Raw genomic sequence first — 23132 nt, forward strand, 5'->3', positions numbered from 1 at the left:
CTTCCTGCCAGAGCAGCTTATTTAGAGCTTTCTCATTAGGAGCAGCAATTAAAGATTACCAATAACAATTCCAAGTTTCTTTTGTTAGACTTTTCTCTTGAGGTTATTACTCTGTCTGGCAAGTTTAGCCATGCTTTATTGCTGTTAGATTTGGAAGCTTTGGGTAACCTGCAACAGAAAAAGAGAATTTACAGAATCCAGCACATCAGGGGAAAAAAAAATTTAGGAACTATTTGGTGCAGGTTTAGTGCCTCTTCAGTTTCTCTGCTCACTGCATGGATGTAGGTAAGAATTTAGCCTCATCTGGGAGCCACCTCAGCTCCTGGCTTTGTGCTACCAGACTTTTTCATTGTTCTCTTTGCTTGGTTTGTTTTTTTTTTCTCCTTTTTTTCCTAGGTCCAGGGGCAACCACTGATGGTCCAAGTAAGCGGGGGGCAACTGATCACATCCACTGGGCAACCCATCATGGTGCAGGCTGTGCCTGGAGGGCAGGGCCAGACAATCATGCAAGTCCCAGTTTCTGGAACCCAGGGGCTGCAGCAGGTGAGTTAACCCTGATTTTAGTGCAGGGAATGAGCTGGGATCTGATTCTCAGACTGTGCATTTGTCTCAGAACTCTTAAAATCAACTGGGCAAAGAAGGTTGTGCCCCAGCTGGGGCTCTGGCACTCAGCTGGGTGTTAAGAATGCAATGAAAATTCTTGGTGGATTTGATATATTTTGGTGGTGGTGTTGAATTTTATGGGATGGAGCAAACCTTTTAAATGGTCTTGAAAATACAGCTGGAGTTGGTTTGGGTTTTTCTTGCTTTTTCTTCTTTTTATTCTAACTGGCCCTTGCAGTGTAGTTGGTGATCTGGTGCCTACTCTATTTATGGCTCAGAAAGAGGATTTTTTTTTTTTTTAAGAAAGCTTCTTGAAAAGAACTTGTACTTGAGTTCATCTAATAGGGGCTGGCTGGGAAGGAATTTCCATTGCACAGACAGTAATCCTGTAGAAGATACAGAAAACATGGACTTTGTTAGAAGCAATTATTTTGAAATACTTGTTTAAAAGGCAGTTTTTAAATTTGAACAGGTGCTCAAAGCAAATGGAGGAACTGTGAGAGTGGCTTAATGAAAGTGTTCTAGTGATGGAAGAAGGGGATTTCAGACTCAGGTTCAGCACAGTACAGGAGGGCACATGATGCCTTGGAGTTCTGAGAGGTTTATTCAGAGTTTATTTACAATTTCCATTGTTGAAAGACAATATATTTTGTGTTAGGTTCTTTATAGTCTGGATGTTGGAGGAAAATCCAAGCTTGTTTAAGCACAAGCTTAAAATTATATTCCAGTTGGTTGTCTTTAATCTAAGAAATGTTGGTGGAAATAGTTCTTTGCAGAGCTGGAGACAGCTTTGAAATATATCCAGAAGTACTTCTGTATGCTGGATAATTAACACTACAAATACCTTAAATCTTGCTCCTCTTTTTTTTTTCTTTAGCCTGAGTATTATTATCCCTAGTTTCATGTGAATAATCCATTTATTTTAAGCATTTTATTTTGGAAGCAGCAGAGAACTGCTAGCATGTACTGACACTGGCTTGTTATGTTTCCTCTGTCCTGGATGGTGGTGACTGCTGTGTCACAGGGAGCAAACAATTAAAACCAATTTTAAAATCAATTTTCAAGTGGAAAAAAGAGAAGATCCAATGCTTTCTTTTTTCTTTGCAACACTTGATCATCCTCAGAGCTGACTCTGTATTGCTGAGGCCAAGGAGGGAGAATTCAGAGGCATAGTTAATGTTCCTTTCTGACTCTTTCTTCCACAGATTCAGTTGGTCCAGCCAGGTCAGATTCAGATTCAAGGTGGGCAGGCTGTGCAGGTACAGGGGCAGCAGGGCCAGACCCAGCAGATCATTATACAGCAGCCACAGACTGCAGTTACTGCTGGCCAGACACAGGTAACTGCACCAGCATGAAAAGGTTTTCTTGAGAGCAAATAGGAAGAGAAACTTGACAAATGACTTAAGGTGTGGTTAAGTGGAAAAAAAAAAAAGGAATTATTAATATCGAGGAGAACTTGAGAATAAATTTCATATTTTTGTAGTGTTTTCATACATAACTCTAGGGCAGAATAAATAGATTGCATGTTTTTATCCATCGTGTTTCTGTATTTTATCAGTCCATGGTTTTGTCTCTGTTGAAATCTGAAAACATCAAGTATTGCTAATTTCATGCTTGTGACATTTTGTGAAGTAGTCCAGTCATTCCTGGGTGTTCTTCTGACTCTTGTTTAGGACCAGAATTAAATTTCTGAGCAGAATAGTTCTTCCTTTATCACATTCTTAGTGAGACAGGAAAGCTAAAACTTGTTTCTATAAATATTACTATGCTGTTATTAAAAGTATTTCATATGTGCTTTGAGTATTTGATCTGCAGTTCACTTGGTTTGTGCTCCATCCTATTTCTTGATGCTGGTAATAAAGCAGAAGAAATAGATGTGTGAAACACCTGAATGTTTTAATTCAGGAATTGTCAACTCTGCCAAATCAGCAATTTGTAAAGTTCTTGTCTTCTCTTTCTTTGTTTAGACCCAGCAACAAATAGCAGTTCAAGGACAGCAGGTAGCACAAGCAGCTGAAGGCCAGACCATAGTTTATCAGCCAGTTAATGCTGATGGAACTATTCTCCAACAAGGTATGAGCTTTGGTGTCAAGAGGCAGGACTTTTCCTTATCCCTCTGATCAAGTTTTTGCTGCCTTGTAATTATTATCAAAGAAAACTTGGAGTTGCAGTGCTGATTGTGCTGTGAGTGCTGTGGATCACTGGCACAGAGCATGGAAGAAGAGATCTTCCTGCTGGTACTCAGCAGTCTGTCTTCTTTACCCCCAAAAATCAAAATATCAATGGGTAATGGGGCAGAATCTGATTGGAGGTGTGTGACTAGTGGAGTCCCTCAGGGGTCGGTACTGGGACCGGTGTTGTTCAATATCTTCATCAACGACTTGGATGAGGGTATAGAATGTACCCTCAGCAAGTTTGCTGATGACACTAAGCTGGGAGGAGTGGCTGACACACCAGAAGGCTGTGCTGCCATTCAGAGAGACTTAGACAGGCTGGAGAGTTGGGCAGGGAGAAACATGATGAAATTCAACAAGGGGAAGTGTAGAGTTTTGCATTTGGGGAAGAACAACACGATGGCCCAGTATAGGTTGGGGGCTGACCTGCTGGAGAGCAGTGTAGATGAAAGAGACCTGGGGGTCCTGGTAGACAAGAGGATGACCATGAGCCAGCAATGTGCCCTTGTGGCCAAGAAGGCCAATGGCATCCTGGGGTGCATTAGAAAGGGGGTGGTTAGTAGGTCAAGAGAGGTTCTCCTCCCCCTCTATTCTGCATTGGTGAGGCCGCACCTGGAGTATTGTGTCCAGTTCTGGGCCCCTCAGTTCAAGAAGGACAGGGAAGTGCTTGAAAGAGTCCAGCCCAGAGCTACTAAGATGATTAAGGGAGTGGAACATCTCCCTTATGAGGAAAGGCTGAGGGAGCTGGGTCTCTTTAGTCTGGAGAAAAGGAGACTGAGGGGTGACCTCATCAATGCTTTCAAATATGTAAGGGGTGAGTGTCAGGGAGATGGAGTTAGGCTCTTCTCAGTGGTGACCAGTGATAGGACAAGGGGTAATGGGTGTAAATTGGAGCACAGGAGGTTCAAGTTGAATATCTGGAAAATTTTTTTCCTGTAAGGGTGACAGAGCCCTGGAACAGGCTGCCCAGGGGGGTCGTGGAGTCTCCTTCACTGGAGACATTCAAAACCCACCTGGACACGTTCCTATGCGAAGTGCTCTAGGTGGCCCTGCTCTGGCAGGGGGGGTTGGACTAGATGATCTTTCGAGGTCCCTTCCAACCCCAAGGATTCTGTGATTCTATGATTCTATGAAAATATGGCTCTTTGGCAGAGGCTGCTGGGCTAGCAACATGTTTGTTTTTACACCTTGGGGTAGAGGGTCCTTATCTGACACTGGGATTACTGTGCCGACAAAAAAAAAAATGCAAAATAGGAGGTGTGAGGCTGAGGTGTTGGTAGTCACACCAGTGCTTCCTAAATCTTTCTGCATGCTATGGAAGGATGAATGAGTAAAAACCAGAAGTGGGACTAATGGTGTTCCCTTCTTTTTGTGTGCCTGTTTTTTTTTGTTTGTTTGTTTGTTTGTTCTTTTGTGTTTTATTTTTCTTAAAGTCACAGTCCCTGTTACAGGCATGATCACCATTCCAGCAGCCAGTTTGGCTGGGGCACAAATTGTCCAAACAGGAGCCAACACCAACACAACCAGTAGTGGACAAGGGACTGTCACAGTGACACTGCCAGTAGCTGGAAATGTTGTCAATTCAGGTGGAATGGTTATGGTATGTGTTTCACTTTCCATTAATGGTTTTTAAGGTTGATGTTTAAGCTGTCTGTACACAAACTGTTGTCTGAGGTTCCTCCTACCTTAATATGGTCAGTTCTCTCAGTACCTCCCACAAGTTTAAAGTTGATTAAGCTTTTCAGATTTAATGGCCTGTGTCCTGTTGCAACCTATGTGCTCTCTACTTTTTTTCTCCCAGAGTTTGGAAATCTAGAACCTGAAATTCAGCACCAGCTGTTAGCTGATCAGTAGAGAAGGAAAAAGATCCAGTGAACTATTGCTTTTCTTGAGCATCCCTTAGTATTTGTTTTTCTGCTTCAGAAGAGTGCTTTTTCTGCCAGTTCTTTCTTTGTAGTGTAGCATTTTATGGTTTGTCCCCACTAGGTGTCAGCAGCTGAGCAAGTAATGCTTAAAAAATGCACAGAAATGATCATAGCAGTGATAAACAAACAAAAAAAGGAAGCAGAGGGCATGCCCTGGGTGCTGGATTTGAGAAGAAGCAATAACGTGGTCATAGAATTGTAGAATGTAAATTGTAGAATGTATTGACATTTTAGCAGAAAAAATCAAGCACTATTGATAAGGGATTGATTTGTTCTGCAGTTTGAAAACAACTCTGCTCCTCCTTTTCATTTAAGGAGCATTATCTGAACAAACCCCAAACAACTTCCCCTTTTAATGCCCTTTTTAAAAATCACTTTTCTACCTTCACTTCTACTCTGAGCTGCAAGCACTAAAAACATCTTCTCTGTTCAGATGGTACCTGGAGCTGGGTCAGTACCAGCCATCCAGAGAATCCCTTTGCCTGGAGCAGAAATGCTGGAAGAAGAACCCCTCTATGTAAATGCCAAGCAGTATCACCGGATCCTTAAGAGGAGGCAGGCACGTGCTAAGCTTGAAGCAGAGGGAAAAATTCCCAAAGAAAGAAGGGTAAGAATGTAACTCGGGAGCTAATACAGGGTGGAGAAAGGCACAGAAACCTACACACTGTGGAATCTTTGTGTTTCTTCAGTTTTTGTGTCTATTTGAAGTCATTGAATTGTGGAATATCTGCGTCGCTCTCTTGCGAAACAGGAATTGACTGTAACCATTTGCTCTTCAGAGAGGGGAAGACTGAGAAAGCTGTTCCAGCAGTCAGGAATTTCCCTTCCTGACAGCACTGAATTATACAGAGTTGGCTGCTGTCTCATTACCTCCCTCATCTCTTTGCAGAAATATTTGCATGAGTCCCGGCACCGCCACGCCATGGCCAGGAAGCGGGGAGAAGGGGGCAGGTTCTTCTCCCCAAAGGAAAAAGACAGCCCTCATATGCAAGTAAGTAGGATTTCCTCTGTTCTTAAACAGCTGCTGCTTTCACTTCTTCAGGATATATTTTAGAGGTGTCTTTCTACTGTTTTGTTTGTTCTTTTTTTGGCTAGGCTGCTGGCCTTTTCCTCTCGCTGCCTTTGAATTCCTGTTTCAGTCATGAAGAAACCTCTTGTCTCACTTCTTGTAGATAGCAAGGGTCTTGAGGAATGAAATCAGAGTATTTTTGAAATATATTCACTTTGTTTTACAGAGAATGCTTGTATTTGTTTGCCCTGAGAAATAGTTTTTGCAGCCTTTCTGGTTGCAAACTGTTCTTTTAGGACATGAATTAAAGGTAGAGATTCCTTGTCTTACATCCAAGGCAAAATAAGGAAATATCTCTGATTCTTAGCTGTCTGTTGATTTACATAAAAAGTGGGAGACAGGTTTTCAAGGGAAGGGACACAGTAAAGTAGAATTATTCTGTTGTTAATTAGTGCTGTAAAGCAGTTCCATGGTTTCAGCAGAAGAGTTATTCTGAAGTAGAATCCTTCCCATATACCACACCAGCTCTGGGTCTTCCCTCTTACCAGAAACAACATGTTACAAGAAAAATATGACAAGAGATCAAGGAAGAGGGCAGAAGCATCTTTTTTTTTGGTCAAGTTGTGTATGATTTTCTCTGCTGAAATGGAAAAAAGTTGAAGTTACAAGACCATATTTCTTTTGAATCTGTAGGATCCAACTCAGGCCAACGAAGAAGCGATGACACAGATGATCCGAGTCTCCTAACTCCTGCTTCAGGAAATAACTGAACAGAATTCCTGTCTCTCCTCCAAGTCTGCCCTCCCTTTCCAGTCTATCAAGCAAGTCTTTCAGTGGGACAATCACCATTTCCCAGCCTCTCCTTTTCTACAGACCAAGCACCACGTTTGCAGTCCGTGGTCGAGATTTTGCCTCAACAAATAGGAACTTGATGACTTTCTTGGGACACTCTTCTGCTCCAGCACAGGGATTTCAGAGTCTTGACTGCTCATGCCTTTTTTTAATTATTTTTTTCTTCTTTTAACCCTTAAGATTGGCCATGGGTGAGCTCAGCAATAACTGAGATGCTGAAATGGGGCAAGCAAAAACTTTTTGGAGTGGCAGCCCTTCTGTTCACCAACTTCATCCAGTTTATAGTAACCAGCACTGATGTGGCTACAACACAGTACTTGGTTTCCCCAGCAGTGACTTGGGTTTTTTTTTACACCTTACACCTTTGGACTTCATGGTCAACTGAACTGTTTCCTGGTGTTTCATCAGCACTTATGAAACTGGCAGAAACACAAGGAGGGGTCTCTTAAATTCCACCTTGTAAACTATATAAACAACAAGCTCTTCTCTGGGAAAAGTTCAGCCATCCAGTCACAATGGTAGGAGTATTTCAAGAGTATTACAGGACTGGATATCTTGCATATCTATTCCAAGAAATAAGAGGGGAGAGGGTGATGTGGGAATAAGGATTTAATTGTTACAATGCAATCTCTTGGTATTTTTTAGTATTTTAGTTTATTGCCAGTAGTTGTTGCCTTGGCAGCAAAGTGGATGCTAGTATAAAAAGAATTAAAACTTTAAAGTGAGTCTTTCCCAAAGATTTATTTTTATTTTTTAAATCTTCCTTCTAACTTTCCAGACCAGTTTGTGGCTTCTCTGAAAGACAGAAAATTGCAATCTCAGAATAGTAGCACTTGGACCATCTTTGTGATGGAGCTTTTGAGTTTTGTTTTAAGTTAAGTTTTACAATTCTCTCATTCTGTACATAGCAAGGGTTGTTTCCTGACAGCAGAAAGACAAAGCAACCACTCAGCTCATCCTGATATAACTGAAGGACTGTTAAACAGATGAAGACAGGTATTGATGAACCTTCCAGACTTTTTATAGACTTAAATTAAAAAAAAATGGCAATGAAGAAGGAGTACTAACACTTTAAAAAAAGGATTTTTTCCTGAGCTATATCTGGCTCTGGCTGAGTCTTGTGACAAACATTATGACAAAACATATCTTGAATTCTGTAGCTCACTGCAGGTTTTAAGCTTGCTCCATTATTTCTAATTTGAAATATGGTGATGGAAGCTGTAGTTCCTAAGCAGGTAAACAAGGTTGCATCTTTCCATGCCTGTCTCTTCCTATCTTCAATGAGTTTTGCAGGTGCTCTGTGTTACCACACCTGTGTGCTGTAGTCCCTTTTCTTTCAGTTTTTGTGTTCTGCAAAACATAAAACTACATCCCAGCAGGGAAGTGTGGGCTTGGAAATATTGGAGGCATTGTCAGGGAGGTGATGATAAACCTGAGTAGGTAAAGGAGCAGAGGTTGGGGTGGTTTTGAGGACAGCAGGCAAGGACAGGAGAGACTGGTTTGAAGTCAGTGAATTCTGTTTTCCAGTGACAAAAAAAAAAAGAGTAAATTAAACTTGAAAAAACCCAAATTATCCCCATACTGTGTTTTGAAAGCTTAGGACTAAATGGAAAGTGGAGGGCAGGTGAAGAAGTTGTATTAAACTAGGAGGATGCAAAAGAAAAAGCCTTGAAAATTCAGTTTACTTTTTGGATGAGAGAAAACTCCTGGATCTAAGAGGATGGGAAGAGGGGAAGGAAAGAATGCAAGGGGAGGGAGCAGAAATGTAGAGAAGTGTTAAGTGCTGTGAGTCCTGGAATTTGGGTGGATTCTGTGGATGGCAATGTTCAGGTCAGTCACCTGGGGAGATGCAGAGGCAGGGAAAGAAAAAAGGAAAACTGCAGCTTTGATGCTTGCACTCAGGCAGCTGGAATTTCTACATGGAATTCAGTTCATTTTTTTTTTTAATTCCATGTTCTTACCCTTCTGCCAGCTGACCTGGGGAACTGAAGCTGAGAAAACCTGTTCAGCACAGAGGGAGGAGGTGGCTTCATTCCTGCAGATAAATCTTCCTTTGAGTTTGTCCTAAGTTGCATCAGTTATCTCATGCTCTGCTCACAGATCTTCCTTCAGGATTTCTTTTCTCACTGCTTCCAAAGGCATTTGTTCCCCTCTCTTGCATTGATGGCATCTTTGGTGCCTTTGGTTGCTTCTGCCTTAAAATCCTTGGCCAATTAGAGCATGGTGCTTATATTTTTTGTTTTTCAGTTGGTGGCTGTGAAGTCCTCACTAAAACCATTTCTTGTGAGGTGACTCCTTTCAGGAAATATGGAGCTCTTTTGGTGAAGGAATAACAACAACAAAAAAAAAAGGATTTTGTTGAATTTGCAGCATTGTTGTGGATAGTTTGGGTACATTTAGACAGTGGAGTTTTCATGGGTGGGAGAATTATTTGTGTGCTGGAATGAGAGCCTCCCCAGAATGTTTCTGCCCTTCAACTTTTGGCTGATCTCTCCTGGAGAACCCCCTCTGAGTGTTGGAAGTTAAAAAAGCAAGAATATGGACAGAGGTGTTTTTTGTTTTGTTTTTTAATGAATAATTCCTTCTTTTCTTAAGAAACTTGTAAACATCTTCCAAGCAGCTTTTTTCCCCCCAATAAGGCCTTCATCTATAGGTTCTCTGATCAGCTGTAGAAAGTGAATTAAGACCTATGGATTTGTGTTATATAGGAAGTCTTACTGTTAATACTTTAGTGATGTGAAAGCCTGAGTGCTAGTGTCATATTTTTATTTTTTTTTTTTTTATTCATTTGCTCTGGGTTAGGTGTCTTCACTTCTAAAAAGCAGTGTTTGCTTCTTGAGATTGGAGTAATCAGCACCCTGGTACCAAAAAAAAATCTGCTTTTTATTCCTGGGGGAATTTGTTACATTGGAAACATCAGCATCAAGTTGAAATCTCTTAAGAATTAAATGAGAATTCTTTGTGGATTGGCTACACTGGAGTAAAAACTCCACTTGGAGAGTGCATAAAAAGGGGGGTGAGGGTAAAAGAAGAGGCTTGGGGAGAGTGAATGACCCAGAGCAGCAACCAGATCAAACCCCAGGTTTGTAGGAGTGGGAAGAATGGGATGTGAAGAAGTGATGCTAAATGGCTTGCATGTGAAAAAAGAGGGGAGGGGGACATAAAATCTTTGGGAATGGGGGTGGGAGGGTGACTGGGATTCATGTAATGGAAGGCAAAGTTTGTATATAGTCAAAAGTTTATAATTTTTTTTATATGATGCATTTTTTCAAGTGTATTTTGGTCTTTAATAGATACAACTGTAAGTACTGTGTACAATACCCAGCTAATAAACATTTCTAAATGCAGAGCAAGCTTGGGCTCTGGTTTTCAGACTTTCAGCTCTTTCCCTCACTGCCTCAGGTCATGCCCCAAAGTTCTGCTCGGTGAATCTGGGCTGGGAGGGATGAGGATGCAGCTCCTGTTGGAAAGGTTTCCATCATCCCAGGAAGTATTTCCTATGCTCACTCTGTGTCCCTCTCCTTCCCCTTCAGAACGTGGCTATGGAAGAGAGAAATCAACTTCATGGTACCCAAAATCTCTTCTTTCTAAAGACAATTCCTTTATATTCTTGCTCACCTTCCAGGAAAGTCTTCTCTTCTACTCCCCAAATTCCCAAGTATCCCATCATCATCTTTTTTTGGCCAAATATGACTGGATGGACACCTTTAGAAAGAGCTTATTTCTTGTGTGCTTGCACAAAAGGAACTTTTAAGAGGATTGGGGAGGCTCTGAAAGGTTTCAGTTGGTTTCCATGTCTTCCTGGGCATGATGCTGTTCCTGCCCTGTCAGGGTTTAACACTGGCCCGGCAATTAAACCGAGTACCAGACGCTCTCTATTAATCTCTCTCTCCTTGATAAAGAAAGGAGAGAGAATAAGGGAGAGAGACTGATGGGTTGGAAACTAAACTGCACAACTTTAATGAACAGTAATGATAAATAGGAAAAATTACTAAATCTACACAAATATACAGGAAAATGGAAACCACATTCCTCCCCTCTCTCCCCCAATAACTCTCACGTCACCACCGAGGCTGCAGGGCAGCCCTGGGAAAGTCCAGGCTGGACTCCTGGAGTCGGCAGCAGTTGGGAGCTGGAGGCAGGAACACACAGATATGGGCTGGCACGGATCAGGAGCACAGGCAGACGAACGGACGGGATCCTTCCAGGATGCCAGGTGAAGGAAGGGAGGAAGGGAAATCAGGAAATCCAGAAGTCTGGAAATCTGGAAATCCGGAAAAGATCTGGCTCGGCCCTTGTGATGCCTCAAATTATACTGAGTGTGACGTATATGGGATGGAATCCTCTGTTTGGTCAGTTCTGGCATCTATCTTGTCTGTTCCTCCCCAAAGGAGGGCTCAGGTGGGACCTCTTTATCCTCCTGGACGGTAAAATGTTTTCCTCAGAGCTGAGCAGTGTCCTTGGCTCTGCACACCAGTCTCTAGCAGTAACTATAAACATCAAGTGTTATCAATCCTAGAAGCACACACTGTCTGAGAAACTTGCTGTTCATTTCAGCAACTGCAACTACTTACAAGAGACTGAGCTAAAAGTAAAAGTACAAAACAGAAAATCACCTTTATCCTGGCCCAAACCAGGACATGCCCTCTCTGCTGCTCAGGATCTCACCAGGATTGTGGCTTCACCAGGATAAAAACAAAAAGATTTTTAGCCAGGCTGAGCTCCCTGCTCTTAGGCAGCCTTTGTATGTTGTTTGTTCTCCCAGCCTTGTGGAAACAGTTGCTGGGTATGTTTTTACAGCTTGTAAAGCCCTTTTGGGTAAAAAAACCCAGGAATCTCAAGAAGCAAAAGGTGGTGTTCTGCTTTTTTAATTTTTTTTTTTAAACTATCTTCTTGGAATAGGCAATTTCAAAAGGGATACCCTGAACTGTGTAAATAGTTCTTAAATAATTAATATTATATTATTTAAGATATTAAATTTAAATACAAATTGCAACTAACAAAGTTTTCCTTTGAGGAGAAACCTCTGGTGATGTTCCTGAAGATCCCAGGCCACCTAATTATTGCCATGATCTCTTTGTTATTACGTTTATTTTTCTGAGGACTATAAAGAAAAAATGTGCAGAAGGGGTAGGATTTATTCATATATTATTAAATAATAATAATATTCAAATAACTGAGCTAGATTTTGTCTGCTTTTCACCAAAATGTCAGAGAGAACCAACCCAGCCAGCTTGTTTTGGGCTGGGTACTGCTTGCTCCATCACCCCCAGGAGGGGCCAGGGCAGAGGGCAAAGAAAACACCAGGAATGTGGGATTTGGGATCTTGTCTGCCCTGCCATGCTGCTTGGCTGGAAGCAGGATGTCTCCCAAAGACATCCTTTTTCCTGCCATGAAGGACAGAAGCTCCTTTGGGTGTAAAACCCCAGTTTTAGTTTTTTCCCTAATCACTGCACCCACTCTGGCTCAGCCTCCCTGGGCAATGATTGTTCTGAGCCTCTCATTCAGGCTGGTGGGAAAACAACCTGGAAAGGGAGGAAAATTAGACAAGATGAGGGAGTTTTCCAGCTCTTTTCCTTCTGATATAAAAGCTGATGAGGGGTAGAAGAGCAGCAATCAGAGCAGCTGTAGGCAGGGAGGAACTCGGCACCGGGAGAGCCCAGAGGGTCCTGCAGGAAAACCCATGGTGTCTCCAGTAGTATTTACATCCCCAGAGGTGAGCAGGTTAATCTGGGAGGGGATTTTGTTGATTTGAAAAGAGATGGTAGCTCCAGAATAAAAATTCAGCATGGAAATGTTACCCTCTGTCTCTAAACAAGCGTGGTGCCAGGGGCTCAGTGCTGATCTGCAGTGGATCCATCCCAGCTGTGTTTGCTTTGGCATTTTTTTGACAGGCATTTTTTTTTTTTTTGGCATTTTATTGCCAGGAAGCTGAAGAGGAGCCAGCAGTGTGCCCAGGTGGCCAAGAAGGCCAATGGCATCCTGGGCTGGCTCAGGAACAGCGTGGCCAGCAGGTCCAGGGAAGGGATTCTGCCCCTGTGCTCAGCTCTGGGGAGGCCACAGCTTGAGTCCTGTGTCCAGTTCTGGGCCCCTCAGCTCAGGAAGGAGCTTGAGGTGCTGGAGCAGGTCCAGAGAAGAGCAAGGAGGCTGTGAAGGGATCCAGCAGAATTGCTGTGAGGAAGGGCTGAGGGAGCTGGGGGTGTTGAGGCTGGAGAAGAGGAGGCTCAGGGGAGACCTCATCACTCTCTGCAACTCCCTGAAAGGAGGTTGGAGCCAGGGGGGGGTTGGGCTCTTTTCCCAGGCAACTCTCAGCAAGACAAGAGGGCAGGGTCTCAAGTTGTGCCAGGGGAGGTTTAGGTTGGAGATGAGAAAGAATTTCTTTCTGGAGAGGGTGATCAGGCATTGGAATGGGCTGCCCAGGGAAGTAGTGGATTCTCCGTGTCTGGAGATCTTTCCAAAGAGCCTGGATGTGGCACTGAGTGCCATGGGCTGGGAACCACGGGGGGAGTGGATCAAGGGTTGGACTTGATGAGCTCTGAGCTCCCTTCCAACCCAGCCAGTTCTATGATTCTGTGAATCAGCTTCCCCTGCAACAGGGAATTGCCCAGGGATAAACTCTGGGATACATTTTTCCCTCTCTGCCCTAAGCCACCTTCTGCTGGGATGCTTTCCCAGGATGGGTTTTCCAGCCCTGCTGCTGGTAAGGCTCAGAGAGTCTCCATTTCTCCCAGGACATGAATCCCAGAGGATGCTCTCTGTGCACACTGGGATTCTCTTTGAGCTATTTTCCCAGCCAGGCACAGCCTGAGCTTCCCAAAAGTCTTCTGGAAGTTCTCTTTGTGCTGATGTTCCCCCTGCTCCTTTGTTGGGTGAGATGCCCATCATCATGGGGAGTGTTTTTTCCAGTCTTTTCTCCCTCTAATCTCAATTTATTTTTTTAAAGAACCTGGAAGGGTATTTGCCAAAAATCAATAATAATTTTTAAAAAAGGAACTCCCTGTCCCCCCCTTGCTGCTGCTCCATGAGAGGCAGATGAGGGAACCACAACTTTTTATTTGGTGTTTCCCAAATTAGATGTCAAGCTATTATCAGAGGTAAGAGATCAAAGTAGAGGTAGAGTAGGAAGGGCTGAAATGATGAATGACTTCTCATGGAAAATCATTAGAGTGTGGCTGAAAAAGGTCTGACTTAATGACTCAGGAGAATATCATCCTGAGAGCTCTTTCCAGGAGAGAAACAAACTACTGAATTGGATCCTGCTGGAAGTTTGGGGTGAGTTAATCAGAGAATTAATGATCTTCTAAAAGTCAGCAATTTCTTACAACTTGACAAGAAAGATTACAGGGCAATATTAAAGAGCTCTCTTCTAAGCCTGGAAATTTCCTGAGACACAGATAACTCCTGAATTTCTTTTTTTTTTTTTTTTTAAACAGATTTTTGGGACAGACTAATGGTACAAACAAATTGTGGCCAACTGCCAGGGGTGTCTGCCTTGGTTTCCTTGACTAATGAAGTTTTACATTGACATCAGCAGATGAAACACACCCGAAGCAATCTCAGTTTTCACCTGAATTTCTGCCTGAGTTCATCTCTTTGCCATTGCTCATTAATTAACTTCTGCATTTGTCTTAACACTTTACTTCCCTTTCTGCTTTTAGCCAGCACAGGAGGCAGAAAACCAGAAGATGCTTGGGGGAAGTTATTCAATAACTTAAATGAAACCTCCCAGCTCCTTCTTGAGGGGCAGGTTGATCCCATTCCTGTGATCCACCTGCACTAGTTTCCCTTCTTTTACTGGGAAATAGCAGAGAATTCAAATTTTTGTGCATTTTCATAATTTCACAACTAAGAAGCCAGCAGTGAGTCTGGACCATTCCACAAAACCTACAAAGCAGGAGTTTTTAGCAGGAGCAAAAGGCACCAGGGATGGGTTGGTGTGGGGAAATCACCTCCTCTTATTGCTTTATTCAAGGGAAAATTGGAATTGGGGTGCAGATTTTCACCCCCTTTCCTTGCCTGCTAAGGAGGAAGATGCTGCCAGCTCAACAGATGACAGCAAAAAGGAGCAGAAAGAAAAACCAGGAACTCCCCCACTGGAACCACAGCATTCTGGATGCCCTGCAGGGTTTGAGGAGCCAAAAAACTGAGACACAGCCATGGGTGCAGATGCACACAGGAGGAGGTTTCCCCTTCTCCTCTGCAGACTTTGGTTCAGCTTCCCCAAAACCCAGGAAAAGGTGCAGAAGGTTTGTTTGTTTAAGAGCAATAGTTGAGAAAACCGGAGATGCTCAGGCTGTGCTCTTCCTCCCTCCCTAGTTAAAAACTCTGTAGTCCACGGCACTGCATTTTGTAGGAGCTGAACAGCCAAAACCCCATCCCAGATAAAGAAGATATTGAGATAAAGAAGAGAGTTCTTACCAGGTGAATCTATTCATGTTCCTGATTCAAGAGAAACCACGAGGAGGGTCCTGAATCCCAACGAGGGATCCCTTTTCATCTGGAAATGACTGCAGGAAGAGAATCCAAGCTCCTGAACTCCTCAGGCATCACAAATCATAGAATCAAAGAACTGGCTGGGTTGGAAGGGAGCTCAGAGCTCATCAAGTCCAACCCTTGATCCACTCCCCCCGTGGTTCCCAGCCCATGGCACTCAGTGCCACATCCAGGCTCTTTGGAAAGATCTCCAGACACGGAGAATCCACTCCTTCCCTGGGCAGCCCATTCCAATGCCTGATCACCCTCTCCAGAAAGAAATTCTTTCTCAACTCCAACCTAAACCTCCCCTGGCACAACTTGAGACCCTGCCCTCTTGTCTTGCTGAGAGTTGCCTGGGAAAAGAGCCCAACCCCCCCCTGGCTCCAACCTCCTTTCAGGGAGTTGCAGAGAGTGATGAGGTCTCCCCTGAGCCTCCTCTTCTCCAGCCTCAACACCCCCAGCTCCCTCAGCCCTTCCTCACAGCAATTCTGCTGGATCCCTTCACAGCCTCCTTGCTCTTCTCTGGACCTGCTCCAGCACCTCAAGCTCCTTCCTGAGCTGAGGGGCCCAGAACTGGACACAGGACTCAAGCTGTGGCCTCCCCAGAGCTGAGCACAGGGGCAGAATCCCTTCCCTGGACCTGCTGGCCACGCTGTTCCTGAGCCAGCCCAGGATGCCATTGGCCTTCTTGGCCACCTGGGCACACTGCTGGCTCCTCTTCAGCTTCCTGGCAATATTCCAGTCAGATTCCTTGCCACTTGCAGGGATCTGCTGCCTGGGAGGATGCTGCTGCCTTGAAATTGCTGAGAATCTCTTTTAACCACAACCTTAATATTACTCCTTGGGTGGGCAGGCTGCTTTTTTCCCTGGCAATACTTTGTTCTGGAGATGTTTAGCAGCCTGGCTGGAAAAAAAAAATGTGAACTCTTGGTCTGCAGTGCTACCTTTTGGACTTGATCTCAGAGGGCTTTTCCAACTGGAGTGGTTCTGTGCTTCCTGACGGATCACAGAGCAGCTTTCAGCTGGATGTGTTCACCCCTGCTGCTGCTTTCCATGACATGCAAGCTTTAGATCCCTGGTTTTATAACCCCCAGGATCTCCTGGATAGGGATGGGAAGCCCTTGTTTTACAGCAGGGCACTGCTGAGCCATCTGGGAATGCTGAAGCTGGATGTGGGGAGGTGGAAGGGAAGTGGGGGTGTCCTTGGGATAATTCACCCTCTGGAAATCAGTTTAGACAGAACACAGTTGTGTGTTTGGGATCTGGTTTCAGGATCTGAGCATTTCTGCAGCTTGCCAGCCTCTTCTGAGGGTTTCCTCTTCTGCAGGTGATGGTTTGGGATCTGCCACAGCCAGGAATCCACATCAAATCATACAATCACTTGGACTTTATTTAGCTTTGCAAGGAAAAGTCTGGATGCCCTTGGGTTTGGGGTCTTCCTGGGAAAGCTAAAAACAGCTTCAGTTTGGGGTGTGAGGGACAGAGATCCCATGTTGGTAACAAAGCCTTAGATAGAAAAATACATTTTGTCTTATATAGAAGAATACATTTTGTCTTATATAGAAAAATACAGGGAGAAATACAGAGCCACAGCTCATTCTTTGTTCACAAAACCATTTGAGAAATGAGGAAGTGGGTTCAGAACTTTCTGTCCCGTTCTGCAGTCCCTCACCCAGTGACTTCACCAAGGACCCACCTTGGCTGAGGCAGTTTTAAGGAGCTGGACTTCATCACCTTGGAAAGACAGAATCTGTCCCTGGGGACTGCTCTGAGATGCCATGAAGCCTTAGTTGAGATCCTGGTGGAATTCCAGACCCTGGGGATGAGTGTCTGGGATAACTCTGCCTGATGGCATGGGGCAGGTCCTGGAGGTGACAGCAAAGCTTTGTCATGGCACAAGTGTGTCCAAAGCTTTTCAGTCAGTTAAAAAGCTGATTTCTAGAGAAATAATAATAGGAGCTTCCCATAGCAACCACCTAGTTCTGCTTCTATTTCATTCTTCTGGGACAAGCATGGTTTGGGAAATATGAAGGAGATGCTGAAAGAAACTATTAGTTCTTTGTAGAGAGACATTGTCAACCAGGTGCCTTGAGTTGCCAAAGAGTGGGTGTGAGTCCACCTGTGCCTGATTAGGACAGGCCCCTATTGGGCATGAGCAAGACCAGGGGGCCAATAAAGGTGAGACACACACCCACAGAAGGCTCCTTGGCTCACTCTGGTGTGAGGCATGGAGAGGCCAGCAGCTCGTTGAGCCTCTGGAGCAAGAAAGGCTCCTCCTGCTACACTTCTACCCTGGAAGTGCTGTGTGGTGGTTGGAGTCCTGGAAGAGACCAGCAGCTCGTCGAGCTTCAGGAGCAAGAATGGCTCCTCCCGCTACATTTGGTGGAGAATGCAGGCAGCATACAGACATCTAAAGAAGCAGCAGTGTGAGGAGCTGGCAACAGGAACCTTCTCCCTGATTTGAAAAAATGCCTGGGCTAACACTCTCCCTGAAAGGTATGACCAGCAAGCTCTTTGGTTTGGAAACCCCTGAGCAGAGGGAAGCCAAGATAAGGATTCTCTCTTTGGAAGCCCCTGAGCAGAAGGAAGCCAGGAGGATGGAATCCCATGGTATGGAATCCCACGGAGGAACCAGAAGAAAAAGAAAAAAATTAATTAAAGTAAAGTATAAATTAAAGTATGGAATCCCACGGAGGAACCAGAAACCCATGAGGAACCAGAAATCTCTTTGGAAACCCCTGAGCAAAGGGAAGCCAAGATAAGGATTCTCTCTTTGGAAGCCCCTGAGCAGAGGGAAGCCAAGAGAAGAGCAGATACAGGAGGGAGAAAGAACAGAGACTTTGTGAAAAAGTGCCTGGGCTGACATTGAATGGGTGCCTAAGCTAGGGTTAAATCCCGTAAGTCGTAAGTTATATTTTTGTGTAAAAAAAAAATTCTGTGTGTAAAAATCCTGTATGTCTACGTCTAAATCCTGTATAAGTGTGTTCTGTACTGCCCCTCAGAGCCCCCTCAATGCTCTTAGCTGAGTGTCCCGTGAGGCCTGAAGAAAAATCCTGTGTATAAGTGTAAACGTTAGTAAAAATTGTGTTAAATCGTGTTAAAATGTTTGTAGCCTGTAATCAGTGTTAAAAAAAAAAAAAAGGGAAATGTAGAGAGACATTGTCAACCAGGTGCCTCGAATTGCCAGTGAGTGGGTGTGAGTCCACCTGTGCCTGATTAGGACAGGCCCCTATTAGGCATGAGCAAGGCCAGGGGGCCAATAAAGGTGGGACACACACCCACAGAAGGCACCTCAGCTCACTCTGGTGTGAGGCATGGAGAGACCAGCAGCTCGTTGAGCCTCTGGAGCAAGAAAGGCTCTTCCTGCTACACTTCTACCCTGGAAGTGCTGTGTGGTGGCTGGAGTCCTGGAAGAGACCAGCAGCTCGTCGAGCTTCAGGAGCAAGAATGGCTCCTCCCGCAACAGTTCTTTAACACTGATTTTCACTGATTCAGGAGAAGTTTCTTGGAGATGTAAGGCAGACCCACGTCCTCCCAGCTTTCCATTGAGATGTTATTGCTCAGCACAAGGGCATTGGGATGTCTTCCTTGAACTTCTGTTTATCTTAACTGCTGTGCCTCTGGTTTCATTTCTATCAAAGCCTTTGGCAGGAGCTGTGTAGAGCAGCAAAGGTTTTTCTGGCTGGGGGAAAACTGAGCAGAGCTCTTTCACTGCTGAAATCCCTGGGGAAGCATCTCTGCACGCTGAGGAGTCTGTGCTGGAAGTCTTGCCAGAAGGACTTCATATTCCTCCCTTTCCCCTGGTTCTTCTTCCATTAGGATCAAGCACTGGCAGCATCTTTGGAGTTCAGTTGTGGTGGGAAAAGCTGGTCCAAGTGTTGGGAAAGAGATGGTGACATCCCTGCTCCAGAGGGATGGGTTCATTGATGCCTATTGACACTTAGCAATCTTTTTTTTTTCTTTTGTATGGCAGGTGGCAAAGCTTGGTGTACAAATTGAGTGTTCATTTCTGGGGAGGGGAGGAGGATTCCCTTAGGGTTGGCTCTAAGCTGTGCTTCCCCAGGAGGGGCTGATTCCATCCCGTGCAGCATCAAGAGGAAGGACCTGCTGCTCATCCCAGCTTGGCTCCTCCTGCTCAGTTTCTCTCTTCTTCCAACTGTTGCAGATGCTCAGGCTCAGCACAGTGATGAAAATCAGCAGAGCCACCATGAACTTGACAGCCAGGAACACAGCAATGATGGAGAAGGCACTGAAACTGCCTGCAGAAGAGATGCTGTGGGGAAGCATAAATACAAAGGTAACAGGGGATGGTTCAACCTCCAACCAAAGCCCTGCAGTTTCCAATGGGAAGGTGGCAACACCTCCTGCAACAGGCAGAGCCTGGGAGCTTGGAACAACCCTGATCCCACAGGGAGGAATTCTGCTCTGCAGGCATCATTTTGCTTGGCACCAGGCACTGCATTTGCTAAATTAGAATGAAGCTGCTGTTCAGAACCCACACAACAGCTCTGAGAATTATTTTGTGTTAGGAAGAGGGAGATCAGATGCCTGTGGTGCTGTTCCCCTCAGCTTCAAATGGGTTTGCTGATGCTTAATCTCCCTTAGTCCTAGGAAGCCCAGAGATCACAGGATGAGAAGGAATCTTGTGGCTTACCTGGAGGTGCCCTGCACAGCACTGGGCTCCTCTGGCATTTGGGTCTCCAGGACAGCTGATGATAGAAAGAGAAAACGTTTAGTTAGCAGATATTTCCAGGTCTTATTCATTGGTGCTGCCAACCCCAGAGTCCCACAAGACCCAGATGCCCAGGGTGAGTCTGGACACTGGGCTGGGAGATGAATCTGGGGAGCCCTTAGGGGATGCCATGTGCTCCAACGTGATCCATGAGATCAGCTGCCTGTAAATCAGGAACTAGAAAGAGGCAACGAAACACAGCATCTCCTTAGGGTTAGACAAAAGGAGGAGTTTTTACTGAAGTGAGGACTGCAGACACAAGTGACATTGAAGGGGGAGCTCAGGAAACTCAGAGCCCCAAGCCCATACCTGTCAGCACTTCCACTTGCACCTTCCTTAAGCTTCTTGTTTCCCCCAGGGAGCTGGATTTGCACTGGTACAACCCAGCATCCTGCTTCTTCAGCTGCTCCATGGTGACTGTCAGGACCCCTTGGTGGATATTATCCCTGATGGAGGTGGTGCCATTCCTTTTCCTGGGGAAGGGCAGCCAGAAAGGTCGGGCACTCACCACAGGGTCACATCTCTTCTCCTCCAGCTGCCTGCACCAACTCTTCTCCCTCCACCTCTGCTGCCAGGGGTCATAGGTGCAGTTGACAGAGATGCTGCCCCCCTCCATCCCATACACCACAGTGATGTTCTCTGCAGCACAGGATGCTAGGAGGGAAGGAAAGGAGGGGGGGGGAGTTCAGTCTCTTTTCCACTTCCCCTTTCCACCAGGGTCAGGCTAAAAAGTCATTTATTTAACTCGTTGCCAGCCCTGCTGCCACCTCCCTGCATCCCCCCAGGGGTGACACAGTGTGAGCTCAGATTTACAGCCTTGATTCAGATTTTCTGGTCTTTTACACCCTGGGACTGGTGTGTAATTTAACCCTTGCCAGGCAGCAGTTCTTGGGTGGGGAAGGAGGGAAGGGGAAGGTGTCCATTAAGATTTGCAGATTTTTGGAAACTCAGGCAACTTTGCTCCTCACTTTCCTTCCTGGGCTTGTGCTGAGTGCTCTGGATTGTGGTTTGGAACTCAACCACATCAGACTTTCTGGCATCATTGGGCTCCTGCCCAGGAAGGGGAAGGAGTTTGTCAGCATGATGAGGGCATTAAATAGAAACTTGCATTTTCCTCTGCTCCTAAAAAGCATGAAGCTGGGCATTCAGACAGACTCAGCTGGCATGGGGCAAAGGTTCCTGGTTTTTCAAAGCTCTCTTTACAAGGCAGCTCATAAAACCACAGCCCCAACCCTGACAAATTGGGTCTCTGTAACTCTGGGTGGATGAATCTTGTTCTGACACCCACAACCTCCAGCCCACCTCCTCCTTTCCAGCTTGCTTCTGATTTTAGCCTTGAGCTCAGCCCATCCACATCTCTTCCTAGATGCAGATTTGGCTCTAGAGAACCCTCTGCTACAGAAAATTCCCTTTTCAGTAAATGCCCAGGAAGTTTACCCCCATTTTAAGGCTCTTTACACAGCCAGAGAGGAGCAGCTCAGAACAGGAAAATGCTCCAGACAGAGTGATGCCCCCAAACCAGCATCCAGCTGGGTAGGAGTTTACTTCTTAATCTTCCTCCTAATTTCTAAATCCAGGCTTTTAGCCATTAAAAGACTTTGTAAAGTAAAAAATCTGAATGTGTTTCAGGCTCGACTAGAAGGTGACATGAAAGGGTTGTGGATCTGTGCTCTCCAAGTACCCAACCCATCCAGAACTTTATCCTGGGATGCTGCTCCACTCACTCACTTGTTCCAGACAAGGTTTATCTCACTGCTGCTGAGCTTTTTGATTTATTTTTTTTTTAATGGCTTTTCCTGATGCTTCCAGGTCAAGCCTTAGAATTGGGAAAAAAAATAAATAAAGGAAATTAATTTGTTAATAAGAATTTGTTATCTCACTACATATCAAATCCAGTCCTTTTTAACTCTCACTTTTATTTCTCTTCTGGACCCCTCCTTGCCTCCAGTTCTACCCTTCCATTCCTGGAACAGCCCTAAGTTTTTTTTCTTAAGAAAAACAGCATTGAAAAAAATAAAAACCACCCCAAAAAATCTCTTGCTCAGAATTACAGCATTTAAAGATGTGCTGATGCTCCTGTGGAAAACTTGGTGTCATTATCTTCTCAAACCATTCTGCTGACTGCTCAGTTACTGTTTGTCTTCCTCCTCCCTTGTTGTGTGCTGAAAAAAACAGAGTGGACATTGCCCCAAACCCATGCAGTTTCTGGAGAGAGGATTCTGTGCTCCCAGAGCCTGAATTTGTTGTTTTTCTGTGCACAGCTGAGAGGTTTTTATCTCCAAAATGTGGCTGGAGAGAGAAACCCAGCTGCATCCTCTGCCTTGATTCTCATTTCAAATGAACAACACTTTCCAGGCTGAAAACAACTCAAGTGCCCAAGATTTAGAGGTCTCCCCTTCACTGAGTTTTTCTTTTCCTCCTCTGGAACTCCAGGTACTGCAATTGAGTCCATACAAATGCAAACAAAGAGGATTCTGCAGTTTCACATTTCATCCTGAGCAGGCACACAGGACCTCTGGGAGCAGGGTTTATGCTCTGCCCCAAAAGGGGAGAAAACTTGAGAAAAAAGCAGAGAAAAACAGAGCCCTTGGATCACTGCTGGCCCTTGGATACATTCAGGGGAAAGAATAAACTCTAAGGAAATAATCTGAGATTTCTGCAGTATGGGGGAGAAAGAGAAGAGGGCAGGACACCTCTGCTTGCATTGCTTTGGAGTTTGCAGGGTACAGACAGGCAGGGAGACTCCAGAATAATTCCAGCATAATTTTAATAATAATAGTTTTAATAATTTTAATCATTTTAATAATTTAAATAATAAATATAGAATAATTGTATTATTTAATAGTCATTTTAATCATAATAAATCCATAAGAATATTTAATATTGGTCTTCCAAAGAGCTGCATGCTGCAAGGAAGATGCTTTTGCATCTGGAAAAAGCTCCAAGATCTCTGCTGGCTTTTCTTGCAGCATTATCAGTAACCTCATCCCAGAGACCAAGTTTCCCACCAGTCCTTTACCCTCTTCACTAAAACCCAAGGTGAAACCCAAGGTGAAACCCAAGGCTTTCTTACCTGAGCAGAAAACCCAGAAGATGAAGTGGATGAGCTTCTCCATGTCAGCTGAGCAGAGAAAGGGACAAGAGAGGAAAAAGAACAAGTGAAAAGTGCTCTTGCCCAAGAGCTTTTTGCTTTCCTCCCCCCTTGTTCTGCCGGAAGGAACGAGCACAGAACTTGGCATCTTTTTTATCCTGCACGTTGAGTAATTCACCCCACTTGGGTATTTCTGTCTTCAGGCATCAGCTCACAACCCCAGTTTAGTCTGGACAGCCTGAGAGTATCATGGGGTGTCCTAAAACCCTGG

At 44.7% G+C, this 23132-nt stretch overlaps 2 protein-coding genes across 2 annotated transcripts; one reads left to right on the top strand and one right to left on the bottom strand.

Moving 5' to 3' along the window:
- Positions 1-275: 275 nt before the first annotated feature.
- Positions 276-9421, top strand: NFYA (nuclear transcription factor Y subunit alpha). The gene is made up of 8 exons (XM_030465330.1): positions 276-281; positions 397-543; positions 1809-1940; positions 2571-2676; positions 4229-4377; positions 5136-5309; positions 5592-5693; positions 6405-9421. The coding sequence occupies exons 1-8, from the start codon at positions 276-278 to the stop codon at positions 6456-6458; spliced, it is 870 nt and encodes a 289-aa protein (XP_030321190.1). The 3' UTR covers positions 6459-9421.
- Positions 9422-18512: 9091 nt separating this feature from the next.
- LOC103533664 (triggering receptor expressed on myeloid cells 2) lies at positions 18513-22925 on the bottom strand. Its single transcript, XM_008499555.2, has 4 exons — positions 22844-22925; positions 20080-20424; positions 19693-19747; positions 18513-19311 (listed from the first exon to the last, which is right to left on the bottom strand). Exons 1-4 carry the CDS (start codon positions 22884-22886, stop codon positions 19083-19085), a joined length of 672 nt encoding a protein of 223 aa, XP_008497777.2. The 5' UTR covers positions 22887-22925; the 3' UTR covers positions 18513-19082.
- Positions 22926-23132: the final 207 nt, after the last annotated feature.

This window comes from Calypte anna, chromosome 26 (assembly GCF_003957555.1).
Source record: "Calypte anna isolate BGI_N300 chromosome 26, bCalAnn1_v1.p, whole genome shotgun sequence".
NCBI classification, from domain to species: domain Eukaryota; kingdom Metazoa; phylum Chordata; class Aves; order Apodiformes; family Trochilidae; genus Calypte; species Calypte anna.